This window comes from Aphelocoma coerulescens, chromosome 1 (genome assembly GCF_041296385.1).
Source record: "Aphelocoma coerulescens isolate FSJ_1873_10779 chromosome 1, UR_Acoe_1.0, whole genome shotgun sequence".
In the NCBI taxonomy this organism is placed as follows: Eukaryota; Metazoa; Chordata; class Aves; order Passeriformes; family Corvidae; genus Aphelocoma; species Aphelocoma coerulescens.
Genome location: NC_091013.1, coordinates 91,087,244 through 91,099,784, shown reverse-complemented (window position 1 = coordinate 91,099,784; position 12,541 = coordinate 91,087,244). Strand labels below are relative to the sequence as shown.

The 12,541-nt window shown below is 43.7% G+C and overlaps 1 protein-coding gene across 5 annotated transcripts in view; it reads right to left on the bottom strand.

The window, feature by feature from the left end:
• GDPD4 (glycerophosphodiester phosphodiesterase domain containing 4) overlaps positions 1–12,541 on the bottom strand; it is a 38,615-nt gene that overhangs the window by 4,535 nt on the left and 21,539 nt on the right. For 3 of the 5 annotated variants that reach the window (XM_069016820.1, XM_069016830.1, XM_069016843.1), the window contains 9 exons: positions 11,733–11,792; positions 9,863–9,961; positions 7,696–7,789; positions 6,017–6,162; positions 5,435–5,517; positions 4,367–4,517; positions 3,460–3,684; positions 2,499–2,656; positions 251–398 (listed from right to left, as the gene is read on the bottom strand). In XM_069016820.1, coding sequence (XP_068872921.1) covers positions 251–398; positions 2,499–2,656; positions 3,460–3,684; positions 4,367–4,517; positions 5,435–5,517; positions 6,017–6,162; positions 7,696–7,789; positions 9,863–9,961; positions 11,733–11,792 — 1,164 coding nt within the window. The other 2 variants (XM_069016851.1, XM_069016839.1) reach the window with 2 other exon arrangements.

Sequence of the window (12,541 nt, the reverse complement as noted above, 5' to 3'; positions counted from 1 at the left end):
CCAAGGCCTGAGGTGATAATCCTAACAAGTAGGGTGCTTCTTCCTGAGCCAGGAGAAAAGAGAAGGGTATGGTAATACCTGTAGTGTCTTAGATGTTCCAGTAAGCCAGGTTTCAACTCAGGTCCTTCTTATGCAAAGGATCCTTAAAGGATGCTTTCTCCATATGTGAACTGGCCCATAGTCTCCAAAGGTAACCGTGAACATCCCAACCCTACTTCCCACCCCTGAGACAGAGAAGACTTCCACTTACCATGAGGAAGAGTGGCTCGCTGAGATCCTTCAGCAAGTGGACGGCATTGGTGGTCACAGAGTGTGCCCCAGAGCACCATGCCAGGGAATAGAGCCATGGCTCGTTGACCACATAGAAGTTGGTGGTGATGTTTGCCTCGGCGTATTTCCTTTAAAAGACCAAAAGGCAACAACCTTCATTGAGCAAGGAGATTAGTACTTCCTTCGGGCTTACTCAAGGAGATTCGGGAAGATCATGGGAAATGGTTGTAATCTTCTGTAGGAAGTGCTTACTTTACGACCTAGATAAGGAACATAAAGGAAAGCCAACCAGCCAATAATTAATCATTAACAATTGGTCAATACAGAATAGCTGAACAGCTGGAAACAAATGCAGATAAAATGCCCAAAAGGTCAAAACCTTTCTAATTCTTCTGCCATATTAATCAATGTAACAATATGTTTGTAAAGGAGGCTGTTCAAGTAACAAGCAATAGAAAAGAAAAAATGGCCTCAAGCTTCACCAGGGAAGGTTTAAATTGGATATTAGGAAAACTTACTCAATGGAAAGGATTATCAAGCTTTGGAATCAGCTGCCCAGGGAAGTGCTGAAATCATCCTCTCTGGAGGTATTTAAAATATGTGGATGTGGCACTTGGGGACATGGTTTAGTGATGGGTTAGGGAGTGCTGGGATAATGGTTGGCCTTGATGATTTTAGAGATCTCTTAAATCTAAACAATTCATGTTATTCTATAATCTCCCCACATTGTGTTCAAAACCACCACAGAATCACAGAATAGCCTGAGTTGGAAGGGACCCAGAAGGCCACAGAGTCCAACTCTTCAGTTAATGGCTCATGTGGGGATTGAACCCACAACGCTGGTGTTGGTTAGAGCACCTGAGTTGGTTAGACCAGCTGAGCTAATCTTCGAAGCTGACCACCCAAGTTTGTTATGGTTGCTCCATCAAATCATCATTTCTCAAGTTATTATGAGTTATTGAAACTTGATATGAAGTAAGTTCATTCTTTGTATAAAGGTAATGTATCATCAGTATCAGCATTTATATATCTACTTAGGATCTGTCCAAGGTTTACCCAAATGGATCTGCCTATGACTTTTAATAGCCTTTCAGCCTAGAGAAAAGAAGGCTCTGAGGAAACCTTAGAGTACTTTCCAGTACTGAGAGGGGCTACAAGAGAGCTGGAGAGGGACTTTTTACAGGGGCATTGAGTGACAGGACAAGGGGGAATGGCCTTAAACTGGAGGAGGGAAGGTTTAGATCAGACATTAGGAAAAAATTCTGGATTGTGAGGGTGGTTGAGACACTGGTATAGGTTGCCCAGAGAGGTTGTGGACTCCTCATCCCTGGAAGTGTTGTGTTCAAGGCCAGTCTATGGGGCTCTGAGTAACCAGGTCTAGTGGAAGCTTCCCTGCCCATGGCAGGGGGGTTGGAACTAGATGGTGCTGAATCCAAACCATTCTGTGATTCTATGATTCTATGATTTTACATCCTGTGACAATTACAATTGAGAAAACATGAACATTACTCTTGTCCAAAGGATTGAAGTTTTTCCTTTCTTTTTAATTTCAACTAGACTTCAATGGTTTTGTGCATTGGAAAGAGCAAAAAATCCTATTTACAAGAGGAGACCTAGACAGGTAAAGCTTGGGGGGTTTCGGTGGTTTGTTGGGTTATTTTCCCACGTGCAAGTAGCATTTTGGAAACTCCTGCAATGAATGTAGAGCCTTTCATCATAGAAATTACATTTTCATTGTGTCACATGCAACAGAGTACTGGTAACAACAGACAAGAAATGATGTCTCCAAAACACTGGCTACAAGAGGGTGATGGTCTCTCACCACAGCATTATGCACTCCCACTGATGTTTGCAGAAGAACCATGGAAGGTTAAATAGTTGCTTATTCTCCATGATTCAGTGTTGGTGGGACTGAGGATGGCACAAATGAAAAGACAAGAAATCAGGATACACCTGTGTTGTTCTTAGCAGAAGATCCTCAGATCCTGGTAAATATGGAATTGAGGACAGCAGGGTTTAATTACACGTGCCACCTCTTAGTCAACAGGAGGAGTGAACTGCAGTCTGTCACCCCTAAAGTACATCAGGGATGGCTACTTGATCTGAACGACCTGTTCCCAAAATATTCTAGTCTCTGGAACTGGTCACTGGAGGGAGACATTGTCCCATGCATGAGGCAAACATAGTCCAGATGCACCCCAAAGATTACACTTGGAGCTCAAACCTACCGGATATCTTCACTGGACATTTCAGTGTAGACCAGATTGAGTTTGACAATATTGTGCTTTAATAGGTCTTCTATTGGTGCCTTTCTGCCCATCGTGTGCTGAAACCCAGGAGCGACAGACTGAACAAAGGATCTCACGCTGTTATGCAGCCACAGAACCTGCAGGCAACAAGAAGAACCAGTGAATTCTCAGCAGCAGAATTCATGCCCCTTATATGCCCCACTGTTCACACAAACACAGTAAAGATAACGTCTTGAGGGGCTTAACCCAGCTTGTCAAATGACTTTCTCCCAACAATCAAAGAACATTCAGATGCAGGGTTAAAACTTGCAAGTCACTTTTATCAAGAAAAAAAGTATCCACTGTTTCTTGCTTACCCACTGGAAATCAGTGAGTACATTTCATACAGCCCAACAAAAGATGCAGTGTTGAAAATGAATGAAAAGACAGCTTTGGTCTACGGAAAAGGCAACCGCAAATATTCTGTTCTACCATTCTTCCAGCATGGAAGAAAAGATCTTCAGCAGACAGAGATCAGCATAACTCCCCAGACATCAATGGGTACATAACCTGATTCCTATGAGTTTAGCAGTCATCCATTGCCAGGGGCAGGAAGGCAATATTACAATTTATTTTAATTTAAGCCAGGAATTTTAATGCAATGTATAAAATAAGCATGAGTATCAGGGAATAGACTGACAATTATTATATTTATGAAAGGGTGCTGTTTAGGGGCTAAGGCATCAGCTGGTATATACACTGCCTTTTTCCTGTGCTGCTGAAGGATTACGCCCTTGTGAACCTTCTGAGGAACTAATAGTAGGAATATACTCCAAATTATGCCTTTTAAATCAAGTTAAATGCAAAGGGCCAATTTTATGCAGGTGAAATCATGCAGAATATGCCCCAAAGTCCCAGTTAGGAGAGCAAGAAAAAGGGATATGGAGTGAGGCCACCCTACCAGATGGCGTTTAATCTTCGACTCCTTGAGGATGACGTCCAGGATTTTGCGGATCCACAAGTTCCTGTAAGGATGTCTCTCTGGAGGGCGGTAGAGATCAAATATCACAAGTTTATTGTGACTGTCTGCGAGGCGCAAAAAACCACTTAGCGTGTAAATGGACTGATTCATTGCCTGGTTTTGATCTGCCTTTGACAGCGAGCCCATCCCTAAAAATGGTTTGTTCTAGAAATAAACAGATATAAAAAAAAAAGGAAATCAATCAGGCAGTTTGCTCTGGGAGTCAGCTGTATCTCTAAGAGGGAAAATGTTTGATGTCAGTCCTCAACAGGTGGGGATGTTTTATTTTGCTTATTTCTTCTACATAAGAAACGGGGAAGCTAACCCAGGCTGTGAGGACATTGCTTCTGGGACCTAAACTGCATAGTTCACAGCCAGCTCTGCTGTGCTTCTCTGTCCCACCTTGTTAGCTCTGAGTATTATAAACAGCATGTTGCACAAGTAGCTCTTGTCTTCTTCCCCCAGCCCACAAGCTCTGCTGCTGCCATGATAAGGTGACACAGGAACACCCACCAGCCAATTGTTACGGGTCTCCTTAGCCTAAAGGCAAACTGGACAAAGCAAAGAGACCCAAACTAAAGGATTTACTCTGGCTTATTGGGAGTTTTGGCTCAACTAGCAGTTCCTCTTCTAACACTGATGCTGTTAAATAATAGGCAGCTGGTGTCTCTTCTACATCTAGTTGGTGATAGTCATGAGATCATAGAAAAGTTTGGATTGGAAGACACCTTTAAAGCTCATCCAGTCCAACCCCCCTGCAATGAAAAGGGACATGTCCAACTGGATCGGGTTGCCTAGAGTCCAATCCAACTGATCTTCAATGCTTCTAGCTCTTTATGATATTTACCTTAAGGAACCATGTTCCAGCATTCAATTTCTGCAGAGAATCCCAGGAGAATAACGAAGCAGCTTTACCAGTCTCATTAGGGTAGACCTCATGGATGTTAGTTGTCCTTCTCAAGGTGTCGTCATGCATGAGGAAAGGAACCCCATCATAGCTGCCAGAGAGCAAGAGTTCAGGTCACCTGGGGTACAGGTTCATTCACAGCATGAGCAGACTCATGCCAGGTCAGAAGAACATGTGGGCCACTGTGAACGCAGCAGTATAGCCTCCCTCAGTGCAGAGAGTGCAATATGGAGGAATGCTGAGGCTCAAGACATCAGGTTATATCCAGCTTAAATACTTCTAGGAGATCTCACAGAAGTCATGCTCATCTGTGCCTCAGTTTCCCTAGGGGCAACATGAAGGAGGAGACTTTTTTGCCTGCCAACTCCCCCCAAAAATGGTTAGTAACTTATGGTTGAAATCTCTTTTTTGCTGACATCAAAGTGTTTCTGTGGTTTTCAGAGTACTGAATTCTGAATGGACAGTGATGGAAATGCAAAATTTTCTTTTATAGAAAGGTCTAGTCGAGTAGAACATCTAAATATTAGTGTTTTTCTCATTCAGTGCCTGGAAACAGGCTCATCCTGCACAGAATGTTAGCATTTCATGGCAATGGGTTCACCAAAGGCAGTTAAAGATCTAATAATTAGGGCAGTGCTGTCACAAATCTGAACACGATTTTCTGTTGGTTTGTAGACCTGATATAACCCTGTGATCTGGAAGTCAGACTAGAGCAGGGACTTGTCTCTATACTCTGCCAAGCATTTAAAACACCCTGCAGAAATAATGATTGTTAAATCAATAGCTGCAGCTTATTGACGTGCCTGAGAACAACCATGCCCTACAGCCCCTGCCATCCCATGACAGCTGAGGGACCCTGTCCCAGGCATCAGTAAAGCCTAATTGCCTGGAGCTGCATCTCTCCAAATACATGTTTCTGTAGTGAGTGGTGAGTATTTTGGACCAAACCACTACAAGCTCTTAGAAGAAGCAGCGTATATTCTGTGAGATGTGATGCTTTGCCCTCACCTTATGGTGACATCTGTTTCAAGACCATCCCCACCATGCTCAATTGTCTTCAGAAATGACATCTCAGTGTTTTCTGGCGCCAGCTGAAAAAAAAAAGCAGATGAGCAGATCATTTTTAAACACTCTCTGGAGGACTCTGTAAATACTTTCTGCCACTTTGTAACATCTCTGTTTTTTATTAAGGGAGCATCATTATAATGTTAAAATCTACTGTTTATTTTCTTCCACTTTGGCCAAACCCATCTTGTAGAAGAATAACAGAATCATAGAATGGTTTGGGTTGGAAGGGACCTTGAAGATCACCCTGTTCCAATCCCCCTGTCAGGGCAGAGACACCTTTCACTAGACCAGGTTGCTCAGGGCCCCCTCCAACCTGGTCTTGTCCCTCAGGAACAGTGTTTTCCTTGTAAGCAAACCCATGCAGTAATGCCTTCGGCATGCAGTCCCAATGACCAGAAATGTCTCCCACCCTCAACAGATTTCATGGGAAAAAAAACCAAACAAAAGAACAACAGAAGAAGATGATGAAAGTAGTAAGACAAAGGATGAAGAAATGACATAAAATAACTTCTTCAGACCTACCATTGGTGCTCCACGGTGTCCAATGAGGGCTGGCTTTGGTCCAAGTGTTCCCTTCTCTCTGATGCAAGGAGAGTACATCCCCAGAGGTATCAAGAAAAGAAAGAGAAGGATAGCCAGGTATGGACCAACAATTACCACCTGAATAACTGAAAGAATTTGAAGGAGGAAGGCTAGAGTTAATCCACGTTGTAATGTACCAATCTGCCTTGCTGCTTAACTTCTAATACAGTCCTCCAGCTAAGTAGCTTTTGGGCTTTGTCCAATCCCTTTTTCCATCCCTTCTTCCCCTAATTTTCACTTTCTCTCCAAACAGTGCAATGCAGGAAAACAAGTTGGTCAAAGCAAAGATGCAGGCTTAGTCAGGGCTGCAGGTTTTATGTTTTAATTACATCTCACTATGCCTTGCAGCAAGATACGGCTTTATTTCTTTTTGCTTTAGACATGGTGCAATGAAATCTCCATCTGTAGAAAAACAATCCTCAACAGAAGGATGCTAATTTTTTCTTTCTCAGGTAAGAACAAGCACCATTTTGAAGTTTCATTAACAGTGAAGAAGAGTAGGTACCTCTCCTTCAACTGTGTTGCATTTCCTTACTGTGAATACTTCTCTGGTTCATTCAAATTGTTGTTAGTGCCCTTCTGTGTGTGACCTAGAGAATCCTATGGACTGAGAGCATGGATATTGCACCTCAGAAACTTGCCAACTCATTACCTACAGTCTTCTCTGGACTTTGTTGACACATTGCCCAAGAGCCCTGGGCATCCTTCACCTCAGGGACCAAAAGAGTTCTTCTGAGAAATGAGCACCTATGCAACAACACCTCTTTCTTGAATGGGTACCACCATCCCTCTGTGCCAGTGGCTCTGAAGGATGTACTAAGCTAGGAGTACCTCAGGCATGGTGGTGTGTAATATCTAGGGTGCCTGCATATTCTCCCCCAACCTCTCCAGCTGCAGTTCAACAACAAAAGTCTTGGACAGGGAAAAAAAAATGCTTTCACCAGTCCATTCAGTCTGTGATTTTTATTGCAAACCAGTATCTGAAGGTGGGTGTCAGGTAGATAATTTTGGCTGTATGGAGAGACAATCAGAGAAAAACAGTCACTCCCAGTCAGGCTTTTCTGCAGTTGTTCCTGGCATCTGGCTTTGTCCTTACAACACTGGGTCATTCTTCCTCAAGGTAGGCAGGAACTTCCCATGAGATAACACTAGGAACTGATCAAAAATCTCTTTTCCCTATCTCATCTGGCTTCTCCTGAGATACATTAGGCTGAAGTGGTTTGTCTGACTGGACTGGAGATCCCTTCTCTATACAGAAGGAAAAATCAGCCAAGGGAGCTGCCACTGGCTGCTTTCTCCTGCAGAGGGCTAAACAAATTTTCACTCATGACTCAGAACATGGGTGCTTCTGCTAGTCTCCACCATCTCAACACAGATCACTGCCTCAGTATAGGGAAAAACAGTGCAAGATAACATACAAACCAGTAATACATTGGGACAGAAACAGGGCAGTGCACAGCCCAAGTCCCAGCCCCACTCATTTCCTTGGGATATGCAGAATTTGAAAGTCTCCTCCAGCTGGAGTGCAAGTGTGAGAGGAAAGGGTTCCTGCATGCCTCTTTTCCCATACTGATATATATCTTTTATCATACAGAGAGCAGGAACCAGAGCTGCCATACCTTTCTTATCTGCTCTGATGGCATGAAGAGCCACAGGCCAGGACAGAAGGACCATGATGGCAATTGCCCCTATGTGGAGATAAGGAGCTGTGACCTGGCAGGCAGAAAAAAGGATTTTAGTCAAAGGATGAACTGTGGAGACAGATGGAAACAATCCCCATCAGAGCTAGAGCCCTTACCCCTGGATGGGCTCCTGCTGCAGATACCAGCAGTTAACCACTCTCCCTCAATGTGTTGGATCCACCAAACACCTCAGGACTCAGAGGAGAGGCCAGGCCAGGGAGGAGTGGGCCCCAGCCTGAGGAGTGCTCCTCACTTCTTTAATTTTTCCTAAGCCAGCTGAAGGGGACACAACTACCCTCCTCCATGAAGACATGACTGCCACTACTGATATGCCATAATCTGTGAGCATCTTCCAGTTTAACCCAATATAAACCACTCCAATCCCATCCAGGAGATAGCTTTCTCCACACCACACCACACTGCAGTTAAATCATTAAACTGATGTCAACACACCTGAGTGATAAAATGTGATATTTACTAGCTGTGGTATGAAATTTAATACAGTGGTGTAAGAGAAGCAGATATATTAGATAATATTGCTGGACAGATAATGATGCCTTAGGTTTTAAGTCAATAGATTTGATTTCTTTAATCTTAAAGATTAAACAAGAAGATTATAAGACAAGAATCACTTCCATGCTTCTCATGAATGCATGAATAAAGTTGGAAACCAAGCAGAAATACAGACCCTGAACGGTTGCTGGTTTGATACGTTTTTCCCCAAACTAGGCAAATCTGAGCTAGAAACCAGTCCATCATCTTCTCATGCTCACCAGAGCCCTGTGGCAAATACTCCAGCTAGAACTGAATGTTATTAAGGTATGTGCTAGGAAAAACCCCAACTATCCAGAAGCAAGCCTTAGTCCTGATGCTGGAGCCTCTAAGATGGAAGGGTTGAAGAAAGCAGCAGTCACTGGGAGATGTTGGTGGATGTGACACTCTCTGCCCCAGACACTCGACACCAACATCTCCCAACCAGAAGCAGGATCCAGTTGTGCAAGCAGAGGTGCCATCTGAGATGTCCATAATACCTGAGGTAGATCTGCAAGGCTAATGGACGCAGCATCTACAAGAGATTCATGTCCTTTGGGAACAGCAATGGGAGGCCATCCCAAAGGGCATGGATACCTGAAATAAACAGCACCTGTGGGGAACCCAAAGGCTCTTGTGTCTCCTTCTCCTCATCCACATCCCCTAGTGTCTGTCAGGGGGAAGAGAAGCTGATGTTTTCTCATTACCTTTGCCAGTGCATAACCCAGTGGTTAGCAAACTGTAGAACAGGAAAGTGCAATTAACCACATCCTACAAACACCACATCTTCGATTCCTCTGCCAGTCCACTTGCATTGCTCTCCCAGCCTTCACAAGCACTAAGCCACATGGGAGAGAGCTAATAGACCCAAATAGGGTAGAATCATGGAACTGTAGAGTGGTTTGGATCCTGCAAAGCAGCTGTGTAGTCAAAGGCTACATACTTCTTCCTGCCCAATACAACTGGGGACCTGGATGCTCAGACACTGAACAGCACTGGACAGCTCTTGCCTCCACCTTCAGATCTGGTGAGAGTTGAGGAGGCCAGCAACCATGAACTCTGATCTCCTGCATCCAGCATTTTGTCCCACCTGACACCAGCATTCTCCACCTGCTCCCCAAAAACTCGTTGCTCTCTTGCCCTCAGGAGATTAAGCTCTTCTGAGTCACAAAAGACTGGAACTGTGCTGTACCAGCAGATTGGGATGAGGGATGAGGGAGAAAGTTCTTGCTCCAGCAAACCTCCCAGCCTAAGGGGTCTGATTTACCTGCCCTGGACAGATGAAATTTAACAGTACACCTAGATTTTTGGGAGAGAAAAAAAAGGCTGTAACTTTCTATATCTTTCCAAACTGAGACATGTTACATGACATAGCTTGAAACTCAACCTCGGGCCTTGGCTTCCTTTCCCCCAAGAGGAAATGTTAGGTCATAATAAAAGTTTACTCAGAACGTACCCTGCTAACAAAAACCATGTGAAAAACACACACCATACAGAATATCTTCTGCCAGTTGTCACAAAATACTTCTATAAACAAGCTGCTCTTTCAAATAGACGTCCTAACCCCTCTTACCTGGAAGGACAGGCGGACAGTTTTCCGGTGATCTCGCCAGAGTATAGATAATGCAAAGAGGGATGAGATAGTGAAGCCCAGGACGAGAAAAGTACCAATCTGGGGACACAGAGAAGACATAAATCAGCTTGGCCATTTTTGCACAGGGTATGCCATCCATCTGAGTCACAGGCTAATTTAAGCAGCTCGATAAATTGTTTCAGACGCATGAGACTGACTACGCCAGTTCAAAGATGGAGAGATCCAACGGGACTAAAACCAAATCAACAATGCTGTCAGTATGGCAGGACTGATTTCGGGAGCTGGGTACTCAACTAAGTCAGCTCTCAGGATTCTCCCTGTAATCAGTGGAGAAAGAGGAATTTCAGAGGTGATCCATTCCTGCTTGCATTGTGATGGAATATTCATTTCTCCCTGTTGCTATAGATGGAGCCTAGGTGACCAGCTTACACTAAATCCCTAACCTGCAGATGGAATTCATCACTTCTAAACTCAGAAGTGACAAATTCCACCCAAAAGGGACAACACCACAACTTCCTTGTTCTATGAGCTGCTTTGTAACAGGCTTCAGCGGTAACAAACCCTCCCATAATTAAGAGATCAGAGTTCACTTTTTAACCTAGAAGGTGAGGCAGTATCTCAGTCAATTCTTCAGCTTCTTGTTTGGTTTGGTACCATCGCTGCAGTAATGGCAGGTTCTTCTTGGTGTATCATCTATCTGCTGACAACTAAAGGCAAGTAGCAATTGCACTAAGGCCCTACCCATTCTTCAGGGGATCTTCTACAGATCAATGCCTTAATAATCTATCCCTAATCCCTTGCACCCAAGAATGCCTCTTTTTTATTATTATTCTTTTTTTTTAAATTTGGTTGGTTGGTTGCTTTTTTACAAATTGTTCTACAGCTTTCTGGTTCTCGTGGAACCCATTTTTCAGTTGTAAAGATCTCTCCATTTCCATTCCTTAAATGAAGAAACACAGGATCAAGCATCTGCATGCTCAGCTATTCCCTCCAACTGCAGCCTTTGCAATTGCATTGCATCCTACCCGAAACTGCATGGATAGAGGAACATTTTTTAAATGCCTCACACAGCCTCAAAAATTACTTAAGGAAGATGATTCTAAAACATAATTTTACAGCAGCAAGTCCCCAGTAATTTATTTCTGTATCTTCAAAACTCCGAAAGGCATTTCCCATACCATAGGATAGAATTAAGAACCATAGAACAGTTTGGGTTCAAAGGGACTTTAAAGATAATCTAGTTCCAGCCCCCCTGTCATGGGCAGGGATGCCACACAGTAGATCAGATTGCTCAGGGCCCCATCCAGCCTGGCCTTGAACACTCCCAGGGAACCATCCAAAGACCAAAAGGCATAAACCACCAGGATGCCCTGGAAAAGCCATATTTCTCTCCTGCAGAGAGAGCAGACACTTTTTGCACTGTTGTTGGGGTCTGCTCCAGAAAATCATGCAGTGCTTCTCAGGAGAACTTTGCTTTTGACTTCATGTTACCATATGTAGATGTGTCAAATATAGATATCTTCACCTGAATGAGTCACTGCAGGCACCTCAGTGGGGAAAAATGGTTCTTTGAGTGTGATTCATCTCATCTTAATTTAGATGTCTATGACCAGCTGGATGAATTGCATCCTCAGAGGATTCATTTCCCTCCACTGAGTGCAAAAAGAGTTTGAGTGATCAGCTCAGGTGGAGATATCATTTTCATGGTATCTCGATCTCATAAGATTAACCTCTTCCCTCTCTTCCTTCTCTCCCATAGTCTAGGAGGTTTTCTGTGCAAAGAAACACCACAGACTCAATTAATTTAAAGCATAGATTAGAGTTACCAGAAAGCCCTGACTCTCCCCACCTTGTGACTCCAGTGCAGGTACAGCTGCTGACCTTCTGCAAGCAAACACATCGCGAGGACCTGGGAAATCAAGAAGAGATTGTATGGATCCTGGTGGAAGCTGGTGATGTGTGTCAGTGAGGCACTTCTGGAATTATTTTTGCATTGGGAAGTTACTTTACACTAGATCTTCCTGCACAATGTCAATGTTTGCAGGACAGGCGTATGGAGAGAAAAGTTTATTGCTACAGTAAAAATGCTTCTGAAATGGCCAAGCACATGTCAAGACTGCCCTTCAGGATCAAAGACTTTTTCCTGGGTAACAGATAATTGGGCACTTTGGGGTACTTGCTTTCAATGACTTTTTGTGATGAGAGACTCTGAAAGAGGAATGATGGCCAGAGTAAATTATTATTGTATAAAACAATACAGCACAAAACTTGACTATTTTCTATGCATTTATTGTGATTAGAGAGGTATCAACCATGGGAGAGAAGTTAGGGAATAAAAAATGCCTCAGAGCAGCACAAAAGTATGGAGCAGACAGCAGAAAAGGCAATTCTTCCACATTAACCACAGAGAATGCACGAGACAGGCACATCTCAGACCAGAGAAAAGTGTCTTGGGGATTAAATGACTCAAATTTTTGGTGGTTGGCATGTTCTGTCCACTTGATGGCAAGTTGGAGCCCTTGGGGAGGGTTCTTGTAAGGCATGCTGCAAATGCCAGCCAGGACAGAGGACAACCCAAGATGCTTTGAACACCAAGAAGTTGAGAATGAGGCAAGTCAGTCCATGGCCCTCATGCAGAGTTTCTTCACATAGCTGCAC